Below are 12,821 nucleotides of genomic sequence, written 5' to 3'. Positions count from 1 at the left end.
TCTTATTGCCCAATATTCTTTTCTTTTGCTACATATTCTTTTTATACTGTATTTTAAAGGAAAAAACAATGCTAATGACCCACTATGACTAAGACATTCACTTTGAGTTGTTAGCACTCTGATTCCCTTCTGATCAACAGTGTGTACATCTGCAGAATGGTTAATCAAGCAAGGGACCAAAACAGGGACTCTGGTGGTAAACAGATCCAGTCCCTGTCCTCATGGGGCTTATAATCTGGAACAGTAATATAATTAGTAAGCAACTAATTACTCAAATGAATAATAAAGGGGAAGTGCAGAGTGCCAAGAGAATAGATGAGGGTGAACTGATGTAGTCTGAGCAATTAAGGCCTATGAGGAAGTACATACCGCCAGGGCTGCCTGACTAATCATTTTGAAATGTAAACCAGCTAAAGTTTCTCCTTTACTTAATACCAACACCGGCCCCCACTTCCCATTGCACTTGCTCTGGCTCCTTCCCAGACTTCCAGCCACATTTTAACTCTTTTTTCCTTCACTCCAGCCACACAGCACCATCTTCTTACAACATGTCAAACTTGTTTCCACCTTAGGGTCTTTAGGCTTGTTTCTCCCTCTGCCACAAATACTCTGCAGATCATCTCAGTTTAAATGTTTTCTAAGGGAAGCTATTCCTATTCCAAACCAAAATAGACCCTCTGTTCTCTATTTAATCTTTACCAAGTCACCATTTTCTGTTCCTCATAGCACTTTTCCTATTTTGGTGACCCTACAAAAAAAAATTATAATGGCTTTTATAAATTTGTGACATCCATTCCTCATTCTTATTCCCCTCTTAAAATTTTAAGCCTCAACTAGGTTCAAGAATTTTCAGAAACACAAGCCTCTTGGTTGGAAGAGAAAAATTACTGAACCTCTTATTTTGGTCTCAGTTATAACATGATAAAGCAGCTTAATTATAATTAGGCTAATGAAGTGGCACTTCTAAAGCGAAAGCACAGGAATGGAAAGAAGAAAGAAAAGAAAAGGCAAAGGGGAGGACAGTAAAAGAAAGATGGGGAAAGGTCTTGCCATTCCTGTAACACTCTAGGCTTGCATCTCAAGGCCCTTCTGTTCCCTCTCCCCAGAAGGCTCTTTACCCAGTCATCTGTGTAACTACTTTACCTGCCTCCTTTCCTCAAACGTCACCTTCTTATATGATGCCTTCCTTCCGTGACCATCCTACTTAATACTGAACCTCTCCCTACCCTCCTCCCTATTTGGCCTCTTCAAAAATTCTTTGATGAACAAATGAAATTAAAAAAAAAAGAGTGGTAAGAATACCCCAAATTGTGCAAGCCATTTGGTAATTATGTACCTCTACAATAGAGGACAATTTTGACCAGCTGTGCTGTGTACAATCCTTCAAACTGGAAAGATACGGAGGGATGGAAGTAGAGTAGAACCATTAAATCTACATTAGGAACTACACAGAGTTGAGCATTTTTCCACTTTTTTTCTCCAAAATAGATTTATTATATGTTATATTATATATTAAAAGCACCCCAAAATAAACCCAAAAGTTATGTGCAAATTTAGTAGATAACCTCTAGTTTTTTTCTCTTGATTTCTTGGTCTTAATAATTCCTTTGAACTTTCCTTACCAGTTATCCAAGAAATTTTCTTCATGACGATATGCACAGCACTGGAGTAGATACTGGGGAAATGTTAACACATATCCATAAAACAGTTCCTACCTCCTGTAATTTTGTAGGATATATAAAATGTACAATTCTTTACATATCATAAGGCAAGACCTAACTATCAAAAAGAATGATTTAAACAACTATGATACGTCAGTTGTGAATAGCAGGAAGAATTCAAAAGGGAGTTGTCATTTCTGAAATGGATATTTTAAGGTTTTGGTAGATGATGTTAGGGACAGATTGCACACTATGAAGAAAAACATGGCAAGAATAAATATGAAGAAGAAAGCCAAGAGCTCCATTTGGAGAAATGAAAACACACCAGATTTGCTATGGTTGAATAGAGGAAATATTAAAAGGCTAGAAAGAGGGTTTTAGAAGCTAGCTAAATGATTTGGACTTCATTGCAAAGTCAGTGAGGATGCCATGGAAGAAAACAAGAAGTGTTACACGACCAAAGCAGCATTTCTGAAAGACCAGTCTGATGTTGATACGCAAGACCAACTGGAGGAAGCAAAATGAGCACAGCTATGGAGACCTATTAAAAGACTTTGTTGGTACTCCAGGAATTCACAGGTACCTAGACTAGGGTGTGAACTACACAAATGCAAAGCGAAATATGGAAAAACAGAAACAAGGAAGTCGAAGGAAAAGTTAGTTTGGGGAAAGAAGAGTAGTTTAGTACTAGCCCTGTTAAATTTGAGATGCTTGCAAAAAATAGGGTCAGAGGATCTAGGAAAATGTATAAATTGCCGACTTGAGCTTGAAAGACAGGCCATCTATAAAGGAAAAGATAGAAGTAATGGAAATAGATGAACACTTCTAGAAGGACTTTAGGAGTGAACTATACTGTCAAGGATTGACACCTTGAGAAAGGGTCACATTTTGGGGCTGGAGGAAAGGGAAGACAAAGAATACAACAAATGACTATCAGTTCAAATAATTCACAGGAATGTCAGTAAAAGACAAAGGAAAAGTAAAAAAGAGGCTGATCCATACAGTAAAACTGCCACAGTTGTCAGGGAGAAATTCTATGTATTTGTAATTACAAGCATACTAACTCTGTAGCTAAAACACTACAATAAATTGCAAGGCAAATAACTGTTTCCACCAGTTCTAGGTAAAGGTCTGGTACCTGCCTACTTTTTCAGTCTCATCTCTTTTCCTCCTTTGGCAATGCTTTATGTTCTATGAATTCCTCAAGAGCCCTAAGCTCTTTCCTGACTCAAAATTTTTACACATGATGTTCACTATCCCCACATGGAATACTAATTTCGCCATGCTTCACAGAGTTAACTCCTTTTCATCCTCCTGATCTCAGCTTAACAGTTACATTTCCAGACACTATCCATGATACCTGCTCATCCCCAGAAAAATCAGATTACCCTGTTAAACTGTCTTCCCAGGCTTTTCTTTGTGGCACTTATCTATTATAAGGCTATAAATATGTCTGTGTGCGTTATCTGTCAGTTAATGCCTATCTCTGACATTAGACTGGCAAGCTCCATGAGGTGATGTCTCTATTTTGCTCATCACATTCCTCATATCTTATCAGATACATACTAAATATTTGCGTATATACACATAAATGCTCAGCAAATATTTCTTGAATATTCCAATAAGTACAAGCAAACAACCCCAGAAGAACACAACAGCATGTAATTGTTCAACTTTTGAGCTCAACCGTAATAGTGGCCTGCTCATCTGCAGCAGGAATCGGCCATCTACAAGTTGAGTTGTCAAATCAATTTGTTCAGTAAGCAAAAATACATGGCGGCAGAAACAAGCGCGGACAATTTTACAATAGGTTACACGTAACCAATGTGTAACCAGTGTGTATGTCCTGTAATTTTTATTAAGTACTGATTTTTCCAGAACGCATAGAGAGACTAGATTGCTGCTGAAAATGATATGAAGGACAGACAGAAAATGGGGCTGGCTGGCACCAGGAGGTCAGGAACTCCACTCAGTACTCGTCTTTGCATTAGTGTAGCTAGCTGAGATGGTACTCAGGATGGATCCCTGCTGAAACAGAAGCTAATGGAATTATTTTGTTTTTAGAAGGGGAAAAAGTGTGAATTAAAAGGGAGATGACAGGCTGCAACAGGGTTACTGTCAGAATTTTGGAGGCCCAAAGAGCTTCGACTTTTAATCTAAGACAAGGCCACCCCATGGGGAGCTAGCAGCCCGAGTGTTGGGAGATAGAAATGTTGGGCCCGAAGCTCCTCCCGGGTTCTAAGGTCCTTTCCTCAGGACAACCAGCAGGGTCTCAGGGCAGACAGCCAGGGGCTGGGGGACCCCTAGTACCTTGCTTGATACGGGGCTCCCTGGCGCTGGCAGCGGCAGCGGGGGCCGGCCTCGACACCGGCTTTTTGCTTTGGGCCTCCCCGGCAATTCCAGCCTCTGCAGATTTGGCTCTGGAAGCAGACACGGCGGCTCGGACCACCGCGGCCGCTGGAGCCTTGTGTTTCTTGTTTTTTCCGCCCATGTTGCAGCTGCGGCAGAAGATCCTTCGCGGCCCAGGCCCGGGCGCTACTACTACACAGCCGAAAGCTCTTCACATTCCCCGGCTCCCGGGGCCGCCACCCTGAGCTTCGATCCGGGCTTCTCGGGCCGGGGCGACCGCTGCCTCGCAATTGGTCGAATTCAGCAGGCTCCGCCTCCTCGAGTCGCCAGCTGCCTGCCACACGCCAGGCTCCGCGAGCCACTCTCGCTCTTTAGCCACTGAGCAGCTTATCCACTTCTCGTCGGAAAGGAAAGGAAAGCAGGGGGGGAGAAAAAAAGGCGTCACGAGAACATTTTTGTTGGTCGTGCGACTCGACTACTTTTGTCTCCTGCGGGCCACTGTTGAACCTTCACGAGACGTCACCGTCTTCGGTCGCGGGGCATCGTGGGTAGGAGGGAGATTCGCTCTCAAAGCTCCGAAAGATGGCGGACGCATTCGGAGATGAGCTGTTCAGCGTGTTCGAGAGCGACTCGACCAATGAGGCGGGAACCAAAAAAGACAAGGAAAAGGACAAGGGGAAATGGAAGGGGCCTCCAGGGTCTGCAGACAAGGCAGGGTAAGGAAGAAGTTCTAGTTGTTGCTTTTATTTTGTTTCTCGGTACTGGGGAAGAAAACACTACTCTCTTAGGAAGGAGCACGAGAAAGTGAAGTGTACGTTCAGGGGCGTTGGGAAGTTAAGGGGTTCCAGAAAAAAGTTGGAGAGGGTGGAAGAATGTTGTTTCGAGGAAGCGGGGTGTTGGCGTTTTGTGGTGTCTGCAGGCAGCGTGAGCTTCTGCTTCACTTCCCTTACGTCGATGTTACTGTTTCTATCCCCGTCTTCGCGGTTGTCTTCTGGGTTCTGTAGCCACAGCACCAGCACAACACCTGGCACATAGTCGTTAATAAACAAAACGAATGATTGAGTAAAGGGTGAAAAAGTTAAGAAAAAAATGATATGAATTGATTTGGAGGGGAAAAGGCAGATGATAACATGAGACGGGAGAGACATTTAATCTCCAAAATGTACTAGTTTTCTCTTCCGTAAAATGGAGATAGTAGTGCCTACCACTGGTGGTGATGTGAGGATTCAATGAGATATACATGTAAAGTGCCTAACCATGGTCAGCTAGCTATCACTAATGAATGTTAGCTACCGTGAGTTTATCGAGAAGAAATTTAAAAATTACTGGACCCTACCCATATGTTTAGACTGGTGCATACAGCCACCAGAAAGTGTACAGATCTGTTTATAGTAGAACAAGGAAAAGCTATTACTTAAACAAAGTAAGGTGATTAATTATCAATCAACAAAATATACTCTTGGCATAGTGGGGCCAGATACCCAATAGATGCTTGAAATTAAATTAGACATGATTTTGCTCTCAAGGAATTTTCGGTGGAGGGAAAGAGAATAGGTACACATAAAAGAGTTACAGTGTAGATGAGGTGATGAACTTAAAATGAATGGTATATACAATTAAGTGTTATAAAAGTACAAGAAAGGGAGATACCTATTTGTGACTTTCAGGAAGGCTTACATACAAGAGGATATTCTGAGTTGAGGAAGTTGTATTGTTGGTGGTGCCAAGTTTGTTTCTTTGTTGTTAGGAGCACAAATTGGGCAAGAGGAACTGTTAAACTTAGGGACTACAAGAGTTAAGACTGGAAATATACATTGGTTTGAGATCATGAGGGGCCTTGAATATCAAGCAGAGGAGTCTTGATTTCATTTTTAAAACCCTGTTGAACAAGGTGATTGGATAAGTAGAATGATAGTTTAGGAAAATTAATTTGGCAGTGGTTGGCAGAGTACTATAATAGTATAGAGAAAGAAAATGGACCCTCATAATAAGAAAGTAAATTAGGAAATTATGTTAGTTATCTGGTTGTAAAGAAAAGAACCTCAGCTCGGGCAGTGTCGGAGGAATGAAAAGGTACGAACATGTTAAGGAAAAGATGGACAGACCTTCGTTAATTAAGGAGAACAAGGGAAAGGAAGTCAAAAGATGTTTAATTTGCATTGCAGGGTGAAAAAAAGGGGGACGTTCAGAAGTTTTGATATAGCGATAAAATTAATTTAGCTTAAGACAGTGTGAAGGGATGCTAGTATATCCATAGGAAAATGTCTACTGGGTAGTTTTAATAGAGTTTTGGAGAGTGACCAGGACTGGAGGTATATATTTGAATATCATTTGAATTGGTCTCCTTGAGGCGGAGATCCCTGTGGGAAAGTAAGTGACACAACACAGAACGTCTGGAGAGGGTACATAGCCTAAATGAGAGATTAGAGGCATAACAGAAAATTCTATCAGGAGTGTGATATGTCACATAAGTGAGTGGAACAAAGTGGAAAAATAGTCTACTCGCATTAAGTTGGATTGGGAGAGTTTGGGGAGGCTTTTCAGAGAAAATAAGAAAGGAAGACCAATTATTTTTATTTTTTTCGAGACAGGAAGTAATAGTTGCTAGAGTGTTTGAATGGGCAACTATGATGTTATGAAGACAATACATATGTAATTTACCATGTTAGTATATACTTTACCTCAAATTTGCTAGGGTAAAATGAGTTTGATTTGCATCGTAGTTGGGGTAAGCTGTTTAACAACCTTCAAAATGAAAAGAGGAAATAAAAATCTAATTTACATTTAATTGCATTAGGAAATGAATATTAGAGAAGGGAAATAAGAAAACAACAGAAGAACATTGGTAGCTTAAAGGGTTTTGTTTACTACTAACACTTGTAGCAAGGTCTTCTAGGTATTTGTGAGAAAAAAAATCCTGGCCGGGCACGGTGGCTCATGCCTCTACCCACTTTGGGAGGCCGAGGTGGGCAGATCACCTGAGGTCAGGAGTTCGAGACCAGCTTGGCCAAAATGGCGAAACCCTGCCTCTACTAAAAATACAAAATTTAGCCAGGCCTGGTGGCAGGCGCCTGTAATCCCAGCTACTCAGGAGGCTGAGGCAGGAGAATCGCTTGAACCTGGGAAGTGAAGGTTGCAGTAAGCCAAGATTGTGCCACTGCGCTCCAACCTAGGCAACAGAGCGAGACTCCATCTCAAAAAAGGAAAAGAAAAAATCCTATTTGCTTGATTGCAGTGACCATACTAACATGCATAGTGTGATTCTCATGTGATCTGTGTAACATAGAGGGCAAATCATGGAACTTCAGAGGAACTTGCCCTTTGTTTAGTATTCTAGACCAAGTGGATGCTTTTTTAAAAAATTATTTCTTTATCTTTTAGAGATGGGGGTCTCATTTTCTCATCCAGGCTGGAGTGCACTGGTGCTTAGCAGCTTACAGTAATCTAGAACTCTTGGCCTCAAGCATTCCTCCCGGCTCAGCCTCTTGAATAGCCAGGAGTACAGGTGCACACCACCATGTCCTGCTAATTTTTAAAATGTTTTGTAGAGACGGGTGTCTCACTGTGTTGCCCAGGCTGGTTTCAAACTCCTGGCCTCAAGCAGTGCTCCCACCTTGGCCTCTCAAAGTGTTGGGATTACAAGTGTGAGCCACTGTGCACAGCCAGTGAGTACTTTTAAAAATAACTTTATGAGAATTATAAAACTATGTATATTGTATATAAAATAGTATGAAGAGCTTCATGTACCCATAACTCAGCTTCACCAATATCAAGTCATGGTCAGTCTATTCCTACATCTTTTTTTTAATCAAATGCAAGTTGTTTTTTTCTCCCTAAATATTTCAGTATTTATGTCATCCAACAAGACTAACAATAATTCCTTAATATCATTGAATACTGAATCTGCAGTGAGATGTCCCCAGTTGTCTCCTGGGTGTTTTTTTGATTACTGATATTTGAATCAGGATTCAGACAAAACCCTACACTGTTTTTATTGTTATAGCCCTTAAGTATTTTATGCTACAACAGCCTGCCTCTTTTTTCCTTCTGCTATTGATTTCTATTTTGGAGGGATGAGTGAGGGGAGAAACCAGGTCATCTATCCTGTGGAGTTTCCCACATCCTGGATTTGTTTTCTTAAACTGTCATTTAACTTGCTCCTGTATCCTCAAGTATTTTCTGTAAACTGTCCTCATCCCTAGAGCTGCATTTTGTGACGTAATAGCCACTATCCTCACATAGCTGTTGAGCACTTCAAATATGACTTGTCAGAATTGAGATGTCCAGGGAGTGTAAAATGCACACCAGAATTGGAAAAGTTGTTATGAAAATTGTAAAATATCTCCTTAATTTTAATTTAGTTGTAATTGAAATGATAATAATTTGCATATGTTGGGTTCAATGAAAGATATTAAAATTTATTTCAATAGTTTCTTTTTACCTTTTTAGATGTGGGTATTAGAAAATTTTAAATTACATATGCAGCTTGTAGCTTGTATATGTATGTATATATACTAGACTGCTCTGATCTAGTGGCTTGAGTAGATTCAGGTTCAATTTATTTCCTATTTCATTACATCATAATGTCTGAATAGTCTACTGTTCTAAGATTGACAAGTTGGTGAAAATAGTATCACCTGATCCCTCATCCACCTTTCACATGATGGCTTTAGCACCTAGTGATAATTGCCTAGGTTCATTACTTCACTAGTACTTGCACAGTGGCGATTTTCTGTTTTTATCATTTCTCTCTGCATTTATTGCCTGGAATTCACCTATTTAAAAAGGCATTGTCTCATCAGCTGTTTGTTTACCTTGAAATACAGTTCATAAAAGGCAGGATAAATGCTTGATCGTTTAACAATTTTAAAGGAAATAAGTTGTGCCCTAAGGAAGTTTCAGTGGTGACCAACATGGGTGTATGATTATGTTTAGTTTCTTGGTGAATGAGTGGATTTTTATATATTTACTCCTTTGCACTTATTTCTTCTTCTTCTTTTTTTTTTTTTTTAATCTTATTGGGGTATAGTTGAAGTGCAGTAAACCACCACAATCAAGATAAACATTTCCATCACCCTCAGGAGTTTTTTTGTGCCCCTTTTTAATACATCCCTATCGCCACCTATTTAGAACTTATATTTTCTAGAATTTTATTTAAATACATTATGTATTCCTTTTACATGGCTTCTTTTACTCAACATAGTGCTTCTGAGATTCAGTCATGTGGTGTATATCAATAGTTTGTTTTTATTGCTGAATATTATTTTGTTTTACACATATACCATATTTGTTTATACCTCTGTTACTGGACATTTGAGTTGTTTCCGTTACGTTTTTTGAAACTTGGATTTCCAATGTTTTGATCAGTGAGCACTCTTTAGGTTGGCTCTTGTGTCTATTTGACAATACATCATCAGTCTTTGATAGCTTATGTGCTTTCTGGATTTTCTGGACTCATACTACACTTTCAGTGCCAAACTTGGAATCAGCCATATCTCTAAGGAGTCTCTAGTTTCTTGTAATGAGAAGTGTTATTTTGTGCTTAGGGTACACAATGCTACTGGATTTCATTGCTTTTAGGTTTTTACAGTACAAAGAACTAGGGAATCTTTGTTATAAAAAAATAGAATTCATACTGACATTTCCAATACAATTAATATCACAGGGTTTTTATTTAACTTTTTGGAATTTTATAAATGTATCATTTCTGGTTTCTGTTAAAAATCCTCATTCCTAGGCCAGGCACATGGCTCATGCCTGTAATCCCAGCACTTTCTGAGGCTGAGGCCGGTGAATCGCCTGAGCCTGGGAGTTCAGGAACAGCTTGGGCAACATGGTAAAACCCTGTCTCTACAAAAAAAAAAAAAATTTAGCTGGGTCTTGTGGCGTGCATCTGTAGTCCCTCCTAGTCAGGAGGCTGAGGTGGGAGGATCGCTTTAGCCCTGGGAGGTTGGGGCTGCAGGGAGCTGTGATCTTGACACTGCACTCTTTTCTGGGTAACAGAAAGAGACATGTTTAAAAAAAAAAAGAAAAGAAAATCCTCATTCCTGCTGACAATTACATAAACATTTTCTTATATATACTTATAATAGTTTAAAAATAATTTTACTATTAATAAGATATTGAATGCAGTTGTGGTTCTTTTTGCCCTCAGAATATATCATGGTAACAGTGAAAATACTCTGTAGTAGTTCTTTTCTCTAAATGTTTATGCCACTAATTTGATATTTATTGTGTTCATTTGTTTCAGTGTATTTACAGTTTTTAAGAATTGCTAAAAATTTATTTTTTAAGAAACTATGTAAAAGATTTTATAGTTCCGAAATCAAAGTTTAAAACAGTACATTCTTGCTTCCATCCTTGCCCCTTCTTCCATTTCCTCCCTCCCCTTTAGTTTTTGCTTTGTCTCATTTGTTTTTGAAAATACTGAATTGCATGTACATGTTTGTCTATCAGTTTTCTTCATTTCTCACTACTTGTGCAAAAGGTAGCATTAAAAACTGTTCATCTTTTTTTACTTGATATTTTGACCAAGAGATCATCCTATATCAATATGTAGAGAGCTTTTTTTTTTTTTTTTTTAAACAGCTGCATAGTTGCAATCCTTCAATCAATGTTCTCTGAATGGACATGGTATTATTTTCAGTCTTTTGCTGTTACAAATGATGCAACAATGTCTGTTTTGTACAAGTCTGTTTCATGTTGTTGTTGTTTGCTGTTTTATCTTTGGAATAGATTCTTAGAAGTGGAATTACTAGGTCAAAGAGAGTAACTAAGTAGGCATTTTTGCTAGGTGCAGCCAAATTCCTCTCCACAGGAGATATACCATTTTGTGTTTTCAACAGTGTGGTAGCAATGACAGTCCCCCAGTGATGTTCATGTCCCAATCCCTAGAACATTTGAAATTGTTAGGTTACTTGGCAAAGGAGAAAGTTGCAGATGGAGTTCATGCTGCTAATCAGTTGACCTTGAGGTGGAGAGAGAATTCTGGATTATCCAGGTGGGACCAAAGTGATAACAAAGACTCTTAAAGTGAAAGAAGGAAGCTGAAGGGAGAGAACCAGAAAGACAGCAACAATAGAGGGGCTCTGGCTGACTTTAAAGGTGGAGGAACGGGGTCATAAGCCAGAAAATGTGGGTGATCTCTAGAAGTGGAAGTGGCAAGGAAATGGATTTTCCCCCAGAGCCTTCAGGTAAGAACACAGGCCTGCCAACACAGTACCCTAATTTTGGTCTTATAAAACCTATATTGCACTTCTTTCTTACTGAACTATAAAACAGTAAATTTGTCCTATTTTAAGCCAACCGTCCCCAACCTTTTCAGCACCAGGGGCTGGTTTCATGGAAGATAATTTTTCCACAGACCAGGGGTAGGGGGATGGTTTCGGGATGAAAGTCTTCCACCAGATCATCAGGCATTAGATTCTAATAAAGAGTGCACAACCTAGATTCTTCACATGTACAGTTCACAGTAGGGTTTGTGCTCCCATGAGAATCTAATGCTGCTGCTGATCTGACTGGAGGCAGAGCTCAGGCAGTAATGTTCACTCACCCGCTGCTCACCTCCTGCTATGCAGCCTGCTTTCCTAACAGGCTATGGACTGCCTAGGGGTTGAGGGCCCATTTTAAGCCACTGGGTGTATGGTAATTTGTTACAGCAGCAATAAAAAGTTGATACAAACAGTAATGTGGGAGAGTATTTTATGGCCTTTTTCACACAGTGTATTGAACTTGGATTTTTGTCAATGAGATAGATGATTAAATGTATTTCAATTCGTGTTAATTTATATTTCTTTTTGTATGAATGAAGCAAAGCATCATAAGTTCAGAGGCTATTTGATTTTATTTGAGAATTGTTCATACCTTTTTTTTATCTTGAAAAAAGTGAATAGTTGGTCCTTCTTAATTTTTAGGACTTCTTTATAGACTAGGGATATTATTCCTCTAACGTAAATTGCAATATTTTCCCCAGTGTTTTGTCATTCAGAAAAATTTTAATATAGTCACATTTGTCATTCTTGTTGCTCTTGGATTTTTTGTCATGTTTTCTTCAAATCCTTGTATGGTTTTGTTTTTTACATGCGCATCTGATCCATTTTAAACCAGTGCTTTTCATAGTGTTAAACAGGTTGCTCAGACAGTCTAAAATCACTTTGACAAATATTTGTAATTATTTTTATTCTATAAATTTTTGGGGGGACAGAGGCAACAACCACAGAAAAAACACATATTCCATTGTGGCATAGAGCAATAGTTAACCCATTGGGGATTACTATCAGTTTAACTTCTTTGTAGCTCTCAGAATAGAACTATTTCTGAGTATATTTGTACTTCATACAGTTTTCATCAACTAAGAAGGTTGTTGTTCTACACTAGCATTTTAAAATAGTCTGTATTTATGATTGTATATAATTGTACAGAGAAGTACAAGACTGTGGAGCTGGGGGCAGTGGCCCATGCCTGTAGTCCCAGCTACTAGGGAGGCTGGGGCCACCGTGGATAATACAGCCAGGACCCAACTTAAAAAAAAAAACCTATGGAACACTTACATCATTGTTTTCTATCTCGGCAGAAATCAAATAAACACAGTTAGAAGTTACAACAGAAATGTTACTACTGACTTCACAGAAATAACCATCAGAAACTATTATGAACACCTCTACACATACAAACTAGAAAACCTACAAGAGGTGGATAAATTCTTAGACACATACACCCTCCCAAGACTGAGTCAGGAAGAAATTGATTCCCTAAACAGACCAGTAGTGAGCTCCAAAGTTCGATCAGTAATAAATAGCGTACCCACCAAAA

The 12,821-nt window shown here is 39.3% G+C and overlaps 2 protein-coding genes across 4 annotated transcripts in view; one reads left to right on the top strand and one right to left on the bottom strand.

The window, feature by feature from the left end:
* The window catches only part of DHX29 (DExH-box helicase 29), a 54,872-nt gene extending 50,514 nt beyond the window's left edge, over positions 1-4,358 (bottom strand). For all 3 annotated transcript variants that reach the window (XM_050794683.1, XM_050794681.1, XM_050794684.1), the window contains exon 1: positions 3,972-4,358. In XM_050794683.1, the coding sequence (XP_050650640.1) occupies positions 3,972-4,152 (181 nt within the window). In that variant the 5' untranslated portion in view covers positions 4,153-4,358. The remainder of the gene's footprint in view (positions 1-3,971) is intronic.
* Positions 4,327-12,821, top strand: part of MTREX (Mtr4 exosome RNA helicase) — a 125,009-nt gene continuing 116,514 nt past the window's right edge. Inside the window, exon 1 of the mRNA XM_050794685.1 lies at positions 4,327-4,726. Coding sequence (XP_050650642.1) covers positions 4,593-4,726 — 134 coding nt within the window. The 5' untranslated portion in view covers positions 4,327-4,592. The remainder of the gene's footprint in view (positions 4,727-12,821) is intronic.

Source organism: Macaca thibetana, chromosome 6 (assembly GCF_024542745.1).
Source record: "Macaca thibetana thibetana isolate TM-01 chromosome 6, ASM2454274v1, whole genome shotgun sequence".
Taxonomy (NCBI): Eukaryota; Metazoa; Chordata; class Mammalia; order Primates; family Cercopithecidae; genus Macaca; species Macaca thibetana.
Note: the sequence above shows the minus strand (reverse complement) of the source record. Positions and strands in the feature narration are given on the sequence as shown.